Source organism: Vanacampus margaritifer, chromosome 20 (genome assembly GCF_051991255.1).
Source record: "Vanacampus margaritifer isolate UIUO_Vmar chromosome 20, RoL_Vmar_1.0, whole genome shotgun sequence".
NCBI classification, from domain to species: domain Eukaryota; kingdom Metazoa; phylum Chordata; class Actinopteri; order Syngnathiformes; family Syngnathidae; genus Vanacampus; species Vanacampus margaritifer.
Window position 1 is genome coordinate 6325323 of NC_135451.1, and position 18396 is coordinate 6343718.

Genomic DNA, 18396 nt, shown 5'->3' on the forward strand with positions numbered 1-18396 from the left:
GAAAACAGAAACAAATGAGAAAGATGTGTGCTGCCCTCGTCCCATGTTATTACAGTTTTGGCACATTTCTTGAAACTAAGGTGACATTTTCAAAATACCATGGACAAATCTCAAAACCATACCTTACAATCGGTCTCAACTGAATGGCATTTCTCATTGCTTTCATCAAATTGCCAATGTCTTAGTACATGTCTCAATTGCCTGAGTGGATCTGTGCAAATGGTTGTGTACATTTAGCCTACAGTTAGCACAATGTGTGAATGAATGTGTTTGATAAAACATCCATCCATATTTGGATTTCATACTGTAACACGCGCGGTGGCTGATCGGCCATGGACGGCGCAGCTGGACAGCAAAAACTGGAGAGCAACAAAGGAACTGGACGTCCACAGGCTCACTTTATTAAAAGAAAACACTGTGATGGTACGTCTTTGCCTCCCAAGAAGATGACATCACGGTCATCATGTGCAGGCACTCCATCACAGCTCCCACATCTACAAAGATGACGCCGTTGAAGGTGCCCGATATGGCCGTCCTCTTGGTCTTGCCGTTGTGGTACGTGCGGGTGAGGAGGGCCTCGTATGGTACGTCGGCCGTCGCCTTATGAATCGCCATTTGCACCTTGCAGAGTGTTGCGATGGCACCTTCCACTCCGTCGACAACGAGTGGGGGACAGTCTCACAGTGCTGAACTTGAGGAACCACCACCTTTTTAATTTTAATTTTTTATATAACATATTCTGGGAAGAGAGCAGCACACATCTTTCTCATTTGTTTCTGCTTTCTACCTGCACATACAGGACATATTTTTGTTCCTGTGATACACATCGCTGGACCCGTTGCATAAAATTTATTTTAACACACCTGCTCCCTATTCACATCTAAGACATTTTAACACAAGTCGTATGACACTGGGGAGGAAAAATGACAAACTGTGCTTAATGAAGGCTGTTTTACTTACGGGTGTAGTCACTTTTGTTGCCAAGGGGTTGAGCTATTAATTGATTCTACAATAAGTTGCTGGCATTTTTTTTAAAACCAGTTATTTACTGTTAATTCTACAATTATTTACAGTGTATACTCTAAAGTGAACCTGTTTTGGTCCCGTTATGAATCCATTACACACAAAGCTCATTGTTATCATTGTGCCTCAGCGGTTCTGTTATTATTGTTGACCGACTCTCTCCACAAGGCCTACGTGAATGACAGACAAATTAATTTACAAGCAAATATTCAAAAAAGCATTTATTGATTTGATTTCAAAGAAGAGGCCTGTCTGATCTTTCACAAGGGACCAATTATCTTTCCAAAATCATCCAGAGAGGAAGATTTAATAAGGCTTTGTGTATGTGTGTTTTTTTTTTTAAATTTCCTTTTTTGTAATTCCTAAAATATAGCCTTCAATGTAAAAAAGTAATCTTACTAAATTGGATTAAAATTGATCAACTACAGATGAAAAGTTGATAAAAATGTGTTGTTTGGACCTAGCGGCAACTTTGAAGAATAAACAGTTTTTTCAAGGTGAGCGTGAAACCCACTAAAAAAGGGATATATTACCTACAGAACTGCTTTACGTGACTGCTCACTCTAACACTAAATTCTATTGGTCTGCTCAGAATGCGGACATATGTGATTTAATAAAGAAAAGTCAATTCAATTGATGTCAAGTAGTAAATGTTCAGTATCCTTTTCTGAAGTACTTGTTGACTTTGCAGGTTGTCACATAAAGTGCTAAGTTGATGAGGAAAAACTGCTTCTGCTGCTCCATCTGCACAAATGTCATCAATACTTGACCCTCTGAGTCCTGATAGTGGACAAGGAAGTGTTCTGCGGCATGAAAAACTGAATATGGCATCTCCAAGTGCTTCATGGCAACTGGTGAGCTGACGCACCAAAAGGGTTTCTTGAACTCATCAAGAAGAGTGAGAGTCATGATACAGCGATTCTGATGAAGAGAAGACATATGATAAATGTTTGATTGAGGGAAAATTGTTCAAATTAACGATGTAAAATACATTTCAATTAGTATTTTTTTAAGAGCATGCTAGCCTTGTTTTGGAAGAGGGGGATCCAGTTATGAATTTATTTGGGACAATGATTAACTAGTTTAGGTCAGAACTGTCATATTTTATTGAAGTGTGATTTTTTAATTGCTTGTACACAAATAGTTGGATCCAGTCTGAAGTTAAACAAGAAAGTAAATGTTTGTTTGTTTGTCAGTGAAGTAAATAAATGCCCTCAATCTCTCTATGTGGAACTACAGTAATCCCATTCCCTGAGTTTGAATGTTTGGTTGTCTTAGAACGTTCAACCAATTAGTGACTGAGTGAATCCAAATAGTGAACAAGTCTTATAACAAAGTGGTACCTTTACTTCGCCTCGCAGTGCCTCGCACCTCCAGGGCAGAGTGACATTTCCTGACAAAGGTGTGTGCTGTGAAAAGCAGGTGTCATGAATGGCAGTAAGTTGGATATAGCCATCACAGATCTGATCTGAAAGACATTATGATATCGGATGTTCACAACCAAGAGATGCGATTTTTTTGTTTGCTTGTTTGTTAATTTGGTCATATGATATTTCACAAATCAGCAGTTGTAATTGTAATTGCATTTATAGGCTACAAACACTGATAAATGATCAGTGGTATCTGCCAAAATAAAAAAATAATATAAAAGTGAACATAAAAATGTATATAAAATATAATTTTATAAAAATAAAAATTATATTAATCATTATAAAAAATAAAAACAAACAACAATAATAATAATACAAAAGGGAACTATAACAACAAAGATATAAAAAAAGAAGTAAAATAAACATTAAATAAAAATGGGTATAAAATCGAATTCAAAAATTAAATACAAAAAAATTATACAAATAGAAATATATACAATAAAAATATACCTACATACACACACAAATAAATAAATAAAAGTTAAAATGAATACAAAAATAAAAACAAGCTAATACAAATATAAAAATAAATGTGGAAATAATTACAAAATAAATAAATAAATAAATAAAGAGAATCAAATATCAATCAATAAATAAAACCACTCTGCTCTCATATTTATTTCATGCTGCAGACAATGTCAGCATAAAATGGGCAAGGAAATGTTATTTAAATGAGAGGGTGGTTCTAAGTTTGTTTGTTCGTTTGTTCATTTTTCAACTTTTCAACTGTTTTTCAGCTGGCGCTGCGAGAATGAAAACTCACGAAGCGATAAAGGAACGTCCTTCCTTGACCAGAGTCATCCAAAGATTGTGTTTTGTTTTGAACTATTTGCCCATTGGTTGATCGATATGCAAGTCTATGTCAGACTCTCCCTATGTCACAGGAAAATAACAAGATGAAAAAAATAATAAAAAATAATAAATGCCAAAACAAACGAAAAACAAGATTAAAATAATAAATAAATCTTTATATGATTGAAGTTTGCATAAAAGCTTCTGGTATTGAAGTGAATTATTGAAAATTCATGTACTTATAGATTAATCAGTAAACAAAAGTATAACACCCAAAGATATGTTATGCATATTATAGAATATGAAAGAAAAAAAGATTACCTCTTCGGCAGAATAACTGAGAGAAACTTCCAGACATGATCTCACGTTCAGTGCTGTGGAGAACTATATGTAGCTGGTAACCATGGAGACCATAATCAGGGTCAATATCATCAAATGGAGCTTTGACCACAGGCTCCACATAGTGGCTATTAAAAAGAAAGTAAGATTATAAAAGTGTTCTCAGATATAGCCAGTAGAGGGGGCTGCATGCACACATATGAGCTATTTCCATCACATGCCTTGTGTTCAAATTAAAGGTCCATCCTTTTTTTTAAACGATGCTGGATCACATTTCATTTTAATACAGATTGGATTCGTTTCATCTAACATAAAAGCCTCATCCGGTTTACAGATTTCAACCAATTATATTTTGTTTTTAATTTATACATTTCAATGTATCTCTCTCAAAACCCCACTTCCACAGCTTAGTGGTCACTGATGCAGACATCTGACAGAAAGGGGAAAACAACAAATTTACCATGCTTAGTCGAAGCTGATGCGGACAAATGAGAGAAAGGGGATAACGCCACAATGTTGACAAGATAACAACCACTGTGGTAGTGGAAGTGCCAGTGACGCATCACCAAGCAGAGCATCAAAGACAGATCACCTCGGGAATGAATGCTGTCACTTGCATTTGCCGGTGACACGCTTTACCATTTCAAAAGGTAAAAAGAAGATGTCGCCTACCTAAGAGAGGATCCTTGGGTACTTTTCTCCAGCAGCCTATGGAAGTGGAGGGTGAACATGACAAAGGCAACACTGTGTTGGTCCTATGAACAGAAGACTCAAATCAGCATTGCTATGTTCTCATTGTCGTGACTTATTGCGTTTTAAGCAATATTTAGTCTGGCTAATATTTGATAATGTCATGTTGGACCTGATCAGACTGTATTTGTCTACATTGCTGGGTTCTTTATGAAAGGAATGGCTAAGTCTAATGTTGTGGAATTTTTGTTGTGATGTGAAAGAGGATACAGTTTCCAACTAATCATTCCTCTAAAAATATACAGGAAAGGTTTATGTCAAAGCAAGGAGCTTGTATTTAAGAAGGACAAATCGGCTGATGTTTCTTGTCACTGTCCTAGCAATCCTTCAGGGTTTGTTGTTATAATTTTGTCCTCTTTTTTCCCCCTTATTTATTTCAAGGTTCCTAAACCAGGTCCCAGGAAGTGTCATTTTAATCTCTTTTCATTGTCAACTTTCATAAACTTCATCAGTTCTATGCAGATGGCTACAATGTATCATAATTACCTTCCAAAGCCCCATGACAATGTGAGGCTTTAAAAGCTTCAATTCAACTAGCTGGTCCTGGCCGTAGTCCTGCATGCTTTTGGTCACACTCTCCATGTCCACCACATCCATGAGGGACCTCCAGCCAGGTCTGTCAGAGCAAGGAAAATACAATTTTACCGTGAAGAAGAGATGCGCCGGAGCAACGGTTGGATGGGGACTGATGTTGACTGTCTTACGCCTTGAGTCCGGGGCAGCTGAGGCCGACTCTCCTGACGCCATGGAGCTGGATGGTGGAAATCTGATGGTAGTCGGAAGAGAGGTTTGCATTCCAGCAGAGTACTGCAGATGTCTCAAAGCACTGGAGCCAGCTGAGATCAAATGTGGCTTCATTTTTTGATTTGTCGATGACAGTCAACTCCCAGGTTATGTTTCTAGTGTGCCATAACATGCATAATCAATAAGTGCATTAGGTAAAACAGATTTTAAAAAAAATATTATTAACTCAACTTAATCTAATGAACTTCCTCTGGAAGGATTGACAGGTCAGGTATGTCAGACATAACTTACGTATTCCACACATTTACAAAGCATCCTGAAAGTATTTTCAAAATTAAATTTTTTCCACAGTTTATGTTACAGCATAATCCCAAAAGAGCATACATTAATTTCCCCCCTCGAAATTCTACACACAACACCCCATAATAAACGATGTGGAATAAGTTTTTTGAAATGCTCACTAATTTATAAAAAAAAAAAACTATAAGATATCACATTCACAGCCTTTGCTCACTACTTTGTTGATGCACTTTTGACAGTAATTACAGCCTCAACTTTTTCATATCATGCCTAAAGATTGGCGTAAAAACGGGTGTATTTCGTTTCTTAACTCATATTCCACAAATGCTCTATTAATTAATCAGCTTGAAAGTGCTTTGCAAATAAAGATGACTTGACTTGAATACCGTGTTTAGACTAGTGGGGCGTATAGAACATTTAGTAGAGATTTTTTTATTTACTTGACTTCCCTTTAAAACTTTTTCAGCTAGTTTGACACACTGAACACAAATGTACCCTTTTTAAGAAGATTTTGAAAATTGTTCATTATAAAGATAAATATGGCCTTCATTCTGAAAAAAATTAATTAAGGATCAGATGCATCATTGAAAAAAAAATTATAATCAAAACAAAACTATGTATGCTACATAAAAATTATTATTATTATTATTGTTATTATTAATGTGTTTACAATTCTAAAATATTTGTCATTCATCATAATTGTAACTCTAGTACTGTATTTCTAATGAGTTTTAGCTATGTAATTTATTGTAATATTTTCATATTAAACATCCGTCCATCCATTTTCTTAACTGCTATTTCGTAACAAGGTCCGCGGGGGTGCTGGAGCCTATCTCAGCTGGCTTCGGGCAGTAGGTGGGGTACACCCTGAACTGGTTGCCAGCCAATCGCAATCGTATTAAACATCATTCTTCTAAATAATTTTTACTTGAAAAGTTAACCGATTAGAAGTGTCTTTTTCTCACCATCATATATATATCTATCTATCTATCTATCTATCTATCTATCTATCTATCTATCTATCTATCTATATATATATATATATATATATATATATATATATATATATATATCTATATATATATATATATATATATATATATATATTGTAGCGTGTGGCCTTAGTACATCTTTGTAACTTTGCAATAAAAACAGCTAAAAGTGCAATGAAAATGTAGCGATATAATTTAACTGGCAGGAGGTCTTTTTTTTGTGTTTTATTACATTTTACACTCACTAAACTAAAAGTTTAATGGCTATTCTGTTTGCTTTATCAGCAGTCGAGGGATTTAAGTGAAGTTGCTAATGGAATAAAATACAATAATGACATAAAACTGCACCTGCTCCGATGAATTTCTTGATCTAATTCAGTCTAAACGGAAGCTCAGGACTGTCCCTATTGTGATTTAGCTTGTGCCTCGCTGAGGCAGGAACAAAAGCAAAAACTGGAGCAGCCTGTAAGGACCGAGATGACCCTGGGGATTTGGCCCGCCATTGTCTGTGTGTGTGATGTCTTCTGAAATGCTTATTAGCAAGGTAAATCGCACGCTCCTGAGTGTCTCAAACAGACAAACCCCTACGGGGAAGTGTCTGACTTGGTGGGGAAAGAAGGAGAAAAAGTATGTGTTCTAGATGAGAGGTCGGGAGGGGGCGTGGGTAAGTCATTTATTGCAACAATTCAGACAGCCTCCGCAAGGAAAACACTTATTTCTACTTCGCCTCTGTACCACAGCGACCGGCATGGAAGCCAAAATGTAACGCCTTACAGCCTCTAATCAGAGGTTGTAAAAAACCCAGCAGAGCGTTACGGGGAGGCGGAGAGGGAGCCTCCCTCCGATCATGAATGCTGGAATACCTCCAAGCAGGCATTACATTCAGACCAAGCAAAACACGCTCCCCCATTAGGCAAGTTAGGCCAGGGGTCAGCAACCTTTACTGTCAAAAGAGCCATTTTAGGACAAATAAATAACAAAAAAAATATGTCTGGAGCCACAAAACTGTTGAACATTGTGATGAATGAAACGTTTGTGTTAATTTAATGAGGCTCAAGAGCTAATTAGAGCTGCACCGTAACACAAAATATGCAGCATCAAATACTTGCAGATTCAGATTCATTTTTTTCCTACCTTTTGTCTTATGTTTTTGGGTTTATTTATTTTTTGTAATTTATCAGACTTCATTTTTCATAAATGTTTCGACTTTTCTGCCTTTCTGTCAAATTTCTGACATTTCTGGCAATTTTATGTAAATGTTATGGTTATTTTCTGCTCCCTTCACTTTTTTTTGTTGCCTATATATTATCAATTGTCTGACATTTTGGTAATTTTGTGGACATTTTATGGTAACTTTATAATTACTTTTAGTACATTTTCTTTTCTGCCTTTTTAAAAATGATTATTCTGACTTTTTTTTTTTTGCAATTTTGTATACATTATATGGTAATTTTCTCCTTTTTGGACATTTTATGGTATTTTTTTCCCCCCACAAATTTGGACTGTGACATTTTTTAAATATTTAATTATTCATTTTTAATCTAAATTCATTCAATCAATATTTTATGTAAAATAAAAATAAAAATTGAATATGTAACAAAAAGTATTAATTTCAACTTCTTTTTTTTTAGAGCGTGTCATAGGAGAGGGACTAAAGAGCCACATGTGACTCCAGACCCGCATGTTGTAGATCCCTGAGTTAGGCAAATGCTCTGCACAAAATATGGAAACCTTCAATGTAATTATATTAAAGCTCATTACAGTACTACTATTAAATTGAAGAAATAATATCATGGAATGAAAATGTAAAACCTAATGAATAGTTGTACAAACGATAATCCCAAATAGTTTTATGTAAATCTAAAAAACAACAACATTGTATGTTATACACACATACATTCGTATCTAATATGTATTTAATTTTATTTCAATTGGAAAAATTATTTTATTTTAATTAAATTGCTTTAGGAGGCCTGACCTGTTGAATGTTGTGTGAGTCAGCGAATGACAATAAATTGGCTGTTGTTGACTCAGGTTAGTTGCTGGCTAAAAGTTAGCTGTTTGTATATTTGTTGTGTTTGTTATGTGTTTATTTTGTTATCATTTTTTCAATGACAAGATTGAAATTGCACCGGCGGTTGTGTCAAACCTTGAGCACCTGTAGAAGAATTAAACATAGTACACATGATACTCGCTCTCTTACCGCAGCATCAGAACTGTGCGACTGGGCAACCCTGTGTGACGGCTGATGACTCCCTTGTGTGTTTTCCACTTCCTGCTATTCCACGCATCCAGAGTTTTAAAGTAACGCAGCTTCCAGTAACTTGAAGGGTGACACTGAGCCTCCAATGTGGCCATCTCCAGCATCTCCCTAACCACCTTCAATTGCTTCTTCTTTAGCAGCTTCTTGTATATATTTCGCCATAATGCCCTGCAAGCATGCAGTAATGTCAAAAATATCACATGTATGCTATTTTTGTTACTACCTCTTGATAGTTTGTTGAATCCAATGAAAGGCTTTGCTCAGTTGTTATCATTCTGAGTATATAAAACGGAACCTGTGATTTCATGTTTTCTTCAAATTTAAAATTTGTGCACACAGTCATGATACAGTTAATAAAAGAAAACCAAAACAATAAAAAACATCTTTATGGAGTGCCTGCCAAAACAAATGTGTCTATCTGCTTTCTAATGATTGCCACAGCTCTTATCTTAAATACAAGTGGATTCCACAATTTGGGAGCAACAGACTTCAAGACTATCTCATCATGGTTTTTAATCCTGTCTGGGGGATAGTAAGTAAATGGCAGTCAGCAGATCACAGTGGCCTAACAGGATAATAAAATGACACAAGATCCAGACCATTGTGGGCTCTGTAAGTGACTGTTAAAATGTTATACAGGAGCCTAAAATTAACAAGGATCACTATGCAGGGTTTTATTGGACCTTAGAGTTATGTAAACCACCGTAAAATATTTTGACCACTTGCAGGTAGCAGAAAACACTCCTCCTAATTTCCAGTATATTCTCATCTCCATTCTACACAAAATGCAATTTATTTACTCAACCCTTATTTTGAAGATATGTCGAGTTGTGAACATACTATATTTGTTGTGGTTCTCTGTCCTCATATTCTGAATGTTCCACTACAACCAACAAACTGCTCCATATCTGAAATTGGCACTAAACTAGCAGTGACACTGATGTCGTATAATGGAAATAGCCTACATCAAAATTATGATCTGAAGGAAGCTGCAGAGTTGAATTCTAATTATCTCTGCAAAGGTTCCCTCGACCCTGTTTTTTCCTCGCTAGGCTTTTACGATTGCATTTGAATCCTGAAATCCTTTTCAGAGTGGATTTGTAACATTGTTGCCTTTTAATGCACAGTGTGTGGAATATGTGGCAGACTAATACCTACTCATCATTGGCAAATTGATAGAAGATCTTACTGACGTGGCTCATGCAGAGTAGTGTGCCAGCATCCAGGTAGGACAGGATCTTATTCTGGATTTCGTATGGTAGTCTGCAAAGAAGAAGAAGAAAAAAAGATATTCTAAGCCACTTGCTGTTCTTCCTGCTGTTCTTTTGTTTGACACTGACAGTTTTAATCTCCTTGACTGCATGAAATGATGAAGTGAACAGCACAACAATACAATTCTACGCGATATAAATGCAAGTGACAAGTGACCAAATGCATAGTCTAGTGAGGCTTTAATGAACAAAACAAATTAGCTTGGCATTTTTGTAGTAAAACGTGGTGATCAGAGAAAATGATTTGATAAATGTGTGCATTTTACCTTTCAATAAAGTTTTGACGTGATGCTCGAGAGAGTTTGTTAGATCGTTGGGACTTCGTTGCTCTTAATGCTAACATGTTGTTTCACCTACTTTGAAGCACTGCATTTATGGAAGCAAATACTGCTCTGACCGTGCGGAAATATTTAGTCGGACACCGCCGTCAAAACATTCACCGAGCGACTTTATGAACTTTGAAATAGTTTGAGAGAAACAGTACAAGCGTCCTGTTTCCGTAGCAACATCGGCGTTCAGCGAAAGCGTCATTTCCGGAGATCAGACTTCCGGCTAAAAAAACAAACAAACAAAAACAAACAAAAAGGTAACAAATTATAATGACTAAAACTAACTAGCCAACGCTTTACGTGAATCACAATTACAGAACATAACCTATTTGTATGAAAAAGACTGTGCCGAGCAGTAGTTACGGCGATAACTGAACGTCCTCGAGTGACAAATAAGTTATAATTAAGCTCGAAATGTCGTCTGTTGGACAGGTGAACCTTGTGTATTTAATTGGGTTACGGTAATTGTGAAGACCCGAGATTTGAAGACAAAGACAAAAAGAAAAACGCTGAAGAGTAGCTTACACGTATTTTAAACAAACAAACAAATAAATAAATGATCTAAGGTAAATAGATAGTATAATAGTCTTTTGAGTGCCTGCCCACATTCAAGTGAGACATTTTATTATCTGCCTAGTTTCGAAAATTGTACTCTTAGTGAAGCCTTCTGTGCCTACATACCACTGTTACCTAATAGTTACTGTTGCTTTTACTGTTACTGTTAGGTGACCATCCATACACGGGGTTTCTCAGTCAACGGTATGATCAGCGAGGATGGCTGAAAATCCAGAGCCACTTTCAAGATCTGGCCAGAGTTTGGTAGCTGGACTACACTGCCTGGAAAACTATGTCAAAGCCATCAGCCAGAGAGGTCTTTCCACAAGCACCATTGTTTGCAGCCTGGGCGTGGGTGAGTGAAAAACTACGTCAAAGCCAAAAAGTAAGCAGAGCTGCATTTAGTTTTGTTTTTTTTATGCACAGATGGAAGCGTGTTTCTGTTTGGCGATGTGTACGTTGTCTCATGTAGCTTGCAAAAATTGTAAGTAAAAATTGAAGTTTTGAATGTGAATTGACTGCAGAAAGTCAGGTATGAGCGCCACTACAATGTCAGTGGCCTTAAGCAAATACATTTAAAGTAGTGATCTTCTCAAATTAACCACACTTGTGATGTCATTAATGAATGTGAGTGAAAAAAAAATTAAAGACTAATATTTTGACACACAATAATTAGAGTGTGAAAGCTTGACTCAATTAATTTGTCACCTCTACAGTGGCACAAATTGAATTTTGAAGCCCATGGCAGGAAGTGGTCACGCTGATGTCATAACGAGCTCACACATAGTGATGTAAGACACATGACACAATAACTCTTCATGTCACTCAAGGGTTTCTTTCAGGCTAATATGACAAGTTGGGCTAATTCTAAATGTGAATATAGTCCTACCGTACAGAGATATTTATAGCTGACAGATGGACGAGAGGACAGATGGACACGGAGGGGCGTGCCAACATTAAAGTGAATGCGCCGTTTAGATGTAATGCCTGTTTATGCGTGATGTTTTGACTGCATCTGATTGCATTTAACACACACCAGACAATATGTCCTAAACAACCCAGAGGGAATAATGAGTCATGAAGACACATCTGACCTCTATGTGGACTCATTGCATGAAAAAAAACAAACATGTGTAGATAGAAACACAAAACCAATCATGGTAGGCTGAGTCATTTTCCTCACACATACAAAAAAAAGAAAGAAAGGCAGATGGCTCACTTTAAGAGCCGGCACATCATCGACCTCCCCGTTCCTGGAAGCCAGTAGGCACTGCTAGCTGTCAGGGGAAATAAACGTAACGTGGTCGTCAGTCTGGCCAATCAGCTTTCCTGAAGGACGTGCGGCCTCTTTTAGGGCAACGGCTGCCCCTGGTATGTTAATGCCATATAGGCCACATCCCTTTAGCTTGCATGTCCCCTGTACTTGACATTTGATGTTTTCCCATCGCTACGTGTCCTTCTTGAAGGCCTGGGGTCAGTTGTGGCTCTCGGATACCTGATGTCACTCTTCCGCATGGTTTGGCAGTTGACTCTGACAGTGCAATGTTTGTCAAATCGGCTTGAGAAAGGGGGAAGGAGTACTGTGATTAAGCCGAAAATTCCTTTTTCTTTGCAGTGCAAGCCATGTGAAGCTTTGCACCAGGACATTGTGCAGCTTGTGTATCAAGATTTTTCATCCTCCTCCAAACCTTTAGTTTTTGTCTGTCCCTCAATCCGTTTATATGCATTAAAGAAACACGCATGCTTTGATTTAAGCCCCAAACCACATTTCGTCATTGATATGACATATTTAATTTTTTCTTCCCCACATGGATAAAAAACAAAAACAAACAAACATTAATGCCAAAAAAATGGTTCAGACGGAACTACATATTGGTCTTCATCTAGTATGTGCAGATCTATAAATATTCAAAAAGCCACTCTGCTATAATCTTGCTTGCAGCTTCGTGCTTATCTGATCCCCTTTGAGTCCTTTGGTGGCACACAAACACACCACAAGATGATCATGCACACATTTCCAAATGGTCCAAATAGCCAGTAACCTAAAACGAGCATTAAAAAGGGAGAGACATTACACTGCACTTGTACAGTCTCATGTGAGCTTGTGGGAGGCTATGCAGGAAGTGGTAGCTCATTAAAAGGCCTTGACTGCAGTGTCACCTGCATTGGGGTTAACAAATTAATTAGACCACCTGTCTTAAAAACCAGAGGAGAGCATCCAGCATCATGAAGTACTTTAATGTGGACTCTTTAAATTTCAGTGCGCTCTCAATGGTTCAGCATTTTGAACCGGAGTGAGGAATTTCAAATTGAATTTTTCTTGAGCCAGTTCAATGGGTAGTCACAAATGAATAAAGCAGATACAATTAAACTAATAAAACAGCATGTTCTGTTCAGGGATGCTAGTAAAATAGAAATGATTTTGGTAACTACAAGTATTTCTCATTTCAGGCAACTATGGCATTAACATTATATTGGTTTGTGTCTAATATATAGTTTTAGAAATGTACTTTTTTTTTTTAAAGGTCCAAGAGCATTTGGTAGCCTACATCAGTATAACATAGTAAAATCCAATATAAGAGCTGAATACAAATATTCTGCCTCATATATAGGGATGTTTGACACCACTTTTCCCCCAGGCCGATACTAGTACCAATAGAACTTTTGATGCATACACCCCTCCCCCCCAAAAAAACCTGGCAGATCATTAAAAAAAAATAAACCCTATATATACACCACATAATTTTTCCTTAAAATTGCATGAAATTAATGGCAACTTTCTATTCATCTAATTTATAGTTCCTGATCGTAAATCCTTAACTATAATAATATATGTTTTAATTGAGCAATTTTACACTCTAAAAACAGTTGGATAAAAAATAACCCAAAATGGGTCAAAAAAGGACTAACCCAACGTTTTGGTTTATTATTCCAAAACCAAAAGTTGGGTCAAATAAATAACCCAAAAAACAACCCATTTTTGAGGGACTACCCAACATTTTGGGTTATTTATTTGAACTAAAAAATTGGATCAAATGAATAACCCACAAAACAACTCTATTTTTTGGGACCAACCGACCCAGCTCTTTGGGTTATGTGTGTAAACCAAAAAGCTGGGTCAGAACAATAACCCAAAACCCAATATTTTGGGTTGTTTGGGGTTTTGGTTTGTCCATTCATTTTGATAACAAAAAATGAAGAAAAAACATTTTAAACCCAATTTTTGGGTTGTTTTTTGTGGTATTCATTTCACCCAACTCATTATATTTTATTTTATTTCAAACATGTATATTAAAAAAACATCAGAGACTTCTAGTCTCTGAAAGGTTTTGAGTTCAGAAGATGCATACATTTTTGTGGATGTGAGGGATGCAAGTAACATATTTAAACATTGTTAAATTAATAATAAATACATGTCATTTAGCTTCAAGGCATTTAGGGATAACATGTTAGAAATAAAACACATTTTAGTACAATGTAGCTTGAACAGACTATAGTTAGATCTCCTTTGATTAAGTAAACTACTGTAGGACAAGTGTTCTAAGGGTCATACAAAAATAATAGAAACGAACTGTTGACATAATGCATCTGTCATTCAAAATTCAACATTGGTATTTTGTCAAGGAAATTTTTTTAACGTGCCAATGTACCAAAATAGTGTCCAGCGGGGCAGAACTCAAAACAACCACTGGATGGCGCAAAAGCATCTCTATTTGGACTTTGAGCTGCGAGTGTCAAATTGTTCACGTCTACTGTACATGGATGCCGAATATGGTGCGCATCAGCAAGGTTATTTCGCTCACACCACCCTTTGTTTTGGATTAATCAGTCCCAGATATGAGACAGCCGCAGCATATAAATGACAACACAGAGAGAGCCAATTGGTTGCACCACCAAAACTTGTGTGAACAACAAACAAACAATGCGTTCACGCGTGTGTTCTTTGAGAACCACTTGTAAGGGGTTACACAAATAATGGGCGTGAGTTATCCATTGAAAGAGAGCCCGGAGACCTTGGCTTTTTTCTCTCTCCTTTTTTTTCTTCTCCTTTTCTCGGTCCAGCATCTGCGCGCTCAGTTCAGTTGGTGACAGGCAGAGGAACCAGCAACATGGAGTGCGCAGGTAGGTTCTAAATTAAAATTACATGTGAAGCCGTTAAAAAATGTTTCTTAAAGCTAAGCCAGGGTGAAAGTAAAACATAAGTTTACTTTTGACGAATTAGGTTAATTATGACATTTTACACATACAACGCGCACAAATCGAATTACGACCTAACGCAAACTATTCAACAATCGCCTCCAACACGTTTTCTCTAACATGAACCATTTTGTTTTATTTCTCAGGATGTACAACAACCTTAGTGTGACTGTGAACACTGCCTTCCAAAAATAAGCCAAGTAAGGTGCGCAGGAAGGGGGGGAGACGCGGAGTCAGAGGGTGTTTAAGAGTGAGCTAGAGGAAGAGAGGGAGGAGAGAAGGGGAGGAAAGTGTGGACCAGGTGATCGAGTGCTAACAAACCTCCACGGGGGCTGCCGGGTTCGAACACAGGATCAGCGACCATGGTGCCAGTGCGCTGTCCGGGACTGGCCCTCCTCCTCCTCCTCCTGGGATGCACCGTGGCTTTGAGCCTCGGCCAGAACGACACGGAACCCATCGTGCTGGAGGGGAAGTGTCTCGTCGTGTGCGACTCGAACCCTTCCTCGGACGGAGGGGTCACGTCCTCTCTCGGCATCTCGGTGCGCTCGGCCGGGGCGAAAGTGGCTTTTTCGGCTGTGCGTGGAACCAATCATGAGCCGTCAGAGATGAGCAACACGTCTATGACCATCTACTTTGACCAGGTGACAACAGCGTTGAAAAAGCGTTGGACGTGATTTTAAAGCTCAAAATAATTTGACTTATAAAAAGAAGCTAAAATAAAGCTATACGTTGTTTTTCTTTTGATTTATTGATTTTTTTTTGCGTAAAACGGACCCATTAACGCGTACAGGTTAAGTTGATAAAAAAAAAATATATATATACACGTCATGTCTGACTTGTTTATTTTCAGTAATTATACAATTTGAAGCACAAGTAGCACTGTTAAAGCATGATACATATATATATTTTTTAGGGGGGGGGGGGGGGGGCAACTAAATCGAGCTTTTTACGCAAAAATTTTATTTTACGTGCTGTGTAGGAGTGTCTACTATTTTAGTAAGTGAAAGCTGTTTTAGTTTGTTGCTTAAAGCTGCATCCCTTACGTGCAAAGTTATAGGCTAATTGTACTTCATTTATGCCTCTGTAACTTATTTAATGTGATATCCCATTGATTATCTATCAGTTTTCATTTTTGATCGAACTCGAATTTGAAGCAGCAGCCGCCTTAAGGCTGTTTGATGTGTGCGTAATGAGTGTTTTTGTTGATGCGCGGCCAAATCAATCCTTTTAAGCGTGTTTATAGGCAGAGTCTGACGCTTTATGTTTGTGTAAATCGTTTAAGCATTGATTTCCTTTTATTAATTCCCGAACCATAATACAAAGCAGTCACCTTAAGTTGATGAATTTGTTATCTTTGAATTAGTTTTCAAGCCATCTATAATTCGTGTTTTGGAGAGCCCACTGCTAACGGGTAAAGTTACAAGTGATTTGATGCATATTGTGTCCTTTTGATTTATGCATCACTTTACACATTTGGAATCAAATCACACTCCTGTCTGACCACAGAATGATGCCTGAAGCAGTTGGCACACACACTTTTTCTCAAATAATAAAATATCCATATTTACAGGTTTTAGTGAACATCGGCAACCATTTCGACCTGAAGGCGAGTGTTTTCCAAGCTCCAAGGCGGGGGATTTACAGTTTCAGTTTCCACGTGGTGAAGGTCTATAACAGACAAACCATTCAGGTGAACGTTTGTGATTTTTGCATGCAAGAATAAATGTAAGCTCACATGAAAAAAAAAAATAGCTCACCCCGCCCTCTTCTTTCATCCTCCCCTGCAGGTAAACCTGATGCAAAATGATTACCCAGTCATATCAGCCTTTGCCGGGGACCAGGACGTGACAAGGGAGGCGGCCAGTAATGGAGTACTGCTGATGGTAGAGCGAGAGGATCGTGTCTATCTGAAGCTGGAGCGAGGCACCCTTATGGGCGGATGGAAATACTCCACCTTCTCAGGCTTTCTGGTCTTTCCTCTATAATCTGACCGTGGATGTGACTCTGCTGGGAACGACAACAACAACAAAACATGCAATTTATTTTAAACTCAAAGAACTTGTCAGCCAAGGAAGTCGACGAAACTCCTGAATGTCCTCAACCTCTTCCATCCTCCTCCCCCTTACCCTCCATCTTCTCCTCCTCCTCCTACTCACATCAGTCTACTATCTAGCCCAATATGAACCTTGGAGATTCAAATATTCGCATCCATCAACTTGCAAGCAGTCAGGACGTCGTCGTGGTGTTTGGAATTTTTGCTGGCCTGGGAAACTTTGGCAAACAGGACAAAATTGAAGGAAGACAGGACATGACATGGAAGAGGCGATGAGTGTATTATGCTCTATTTTAAGTTTTGTATAGCCTTAAAAAAATATGGTTTCCATCCAAGTGAAGTATATGGAATTATGGAAAAGCTGAGAGAGAAGTGCTTTCACGCCCAAAGCCGTCTTTTGCACGAATGGAAGTTTTTATTTATTTACTTTTTTTACGTTTTGTGCTGTCATGGTGTTACCTTTGGATGGTGAGAACAAGCCAAACTGGGGCCACAAGAAGAAGAAATATTTATGAAAAGAAGAAGCCACTGGAAACGATTTGACTTGGAGAGCCCTTTTATTGATAAAAAAAAGAATGATTCTATAATTTTAAAATATTATTCACATTAATGTGTTTTACATTGCGGAATATGCGTATAAGCTTTTGATTGATTTATTGTTCAGTGACGTTGCTCACTAAATGTAAAATGTGGAAACAATAGAAGAATCCCTATATATGTCCCGCTTAATAAACTATATTGTATTGTATAGACTAAAGTGCATATCTTTTATTCAAATGAGAGTTTAATGGCCGCTTTGTATTGTGAACAGGCCTGTGGTCACTGTCCATGGTGCTAAAGTCAGACCAGCTCAAGTTTCAATCCTGAAATATGACTCTTAAAATGAAAGTGTTGCAGGCTTTATCATTCAGATGATTTTTGAAGGCATGTAGGTGTAGCTAAATTATTAACAGCAAATAATATTAGTGTTACAGACTGGTGCACTTTTGACTTAGTGTCTACAGATAGCAGCTTCAGTGCGTATTTACGCAGCACTCACACGCACACAGATACACACAAATAAAACTGGGGTTACTTAATAAGCACAAAAAAACTCATACAATATTATTTCGTTTTGTGGTACTTGAAATTTTCTTGCTGCATGGTACATATTTTAGCCCAAGTCCCATCTACACTTGTTACACACGAACACAGTCGATATGTGAAGTGTGTACGTTTGTTTTTCCCCAAGCAAGTGAAACATGTTCAAAATTTGGTTTCAAGTTAAGAGATTAAGTTAAATGAATATGAGGCATCATGTTTGACCCCAGTTGAAGTCACTTGCTTGTTCCAGACGTGCGTCAGATGTTAAACACAAA

General features: G+C 37.6%; 2 protein-coding genes across 11 annotated transcripts; one reads left to right on the forward strand and one right to left on the reverse strand.

Annotated features, from left to right (window-relative positions):
* Positions 1-379: 379 nt before the first annotated feature.
* fbxo15 (F-box protein 15) lies at positions 380-11099 on the reverse strand. Of its 3 annotated transcripts, none has more exons than XM_077554724.1 (9): positions 10924-11099; positions 9792-9896; positions 8574-8801; positions 5039-5233; positions 4821-4950; positions 4257-4339; positions 3567-3712; positions 2367-2491; positions 380-1944 (listed from the first exon to the last, which is right to left on the reverse strand). In XM_077554724.1, the coding sequence occupies exons 1-9, from the start codon at positions 10968-10970 to the stop codon at positions 1678-1680; spliced, it is 1326 nt and encodes a 441-aa protein (XP_077410850.1). In that variant the 5' UTR covers positions 10971-11099; the 3' UTR covers positions 380-1677. The 3 variants fall into 3 exon arrangements, with proteins under 3 accessions (XP_077410850.1, XP_077410849.1, XP_077410851.1); XM_077554723.1 differs by lacking the exon at positions 10924-11099 and adding an exon at positions 10171-10771; XM_077554725.1 differs by lacking the exon at positions 10924-11099 and adding an exon at positions 10171-10189 and having other exon boundaries at positions 9788-9896.
* Positions 10355-17795, forward strand: cbln2b (cerebellin 2b precursor). 8 transcript variants are annotated; one of them, XM_077554734.1, is made up of 6 exons: positions 11008-11143; positions 14851-14910; positions 15132-15185; positions 15337-15626; positions 16556-16675; positions 16773-17795. In XM_077554734.1, exons 4-6 carry the CDS (start codon positions 15348-15350, stop codon positions 16968-16970), a joined length of 597 nt encoding a protein of 198 aa, XP_077410860.1. In that variant the 5' UTR covers positions 11008-11143; positions 14851-14910; positions 15132-15185; positions 15337-15347; the 3' UTR covers positions 16971-17795. The 8 variants fall into 8 exon arrangements, with proteins under 8 accessions (XP_077410855.1, XP_077410853.1, XP_077410852.1 ...); XM_077554729.1 differs by lacking the exons at positions 14851-14910; positions 15132-15185 and adding an exon at positions 10355-10490 and having other exon boundaries at positions 10959-11143; XM_077554727.1 differs by lacking the exons at positions 14851-14910; positions 15132-15185 and adding an exon at positions 10668-10799 and having other exon boundaries at positions 10959-11143.
* Positions 17796-18396: the final 601 nt, after the last annotated feature.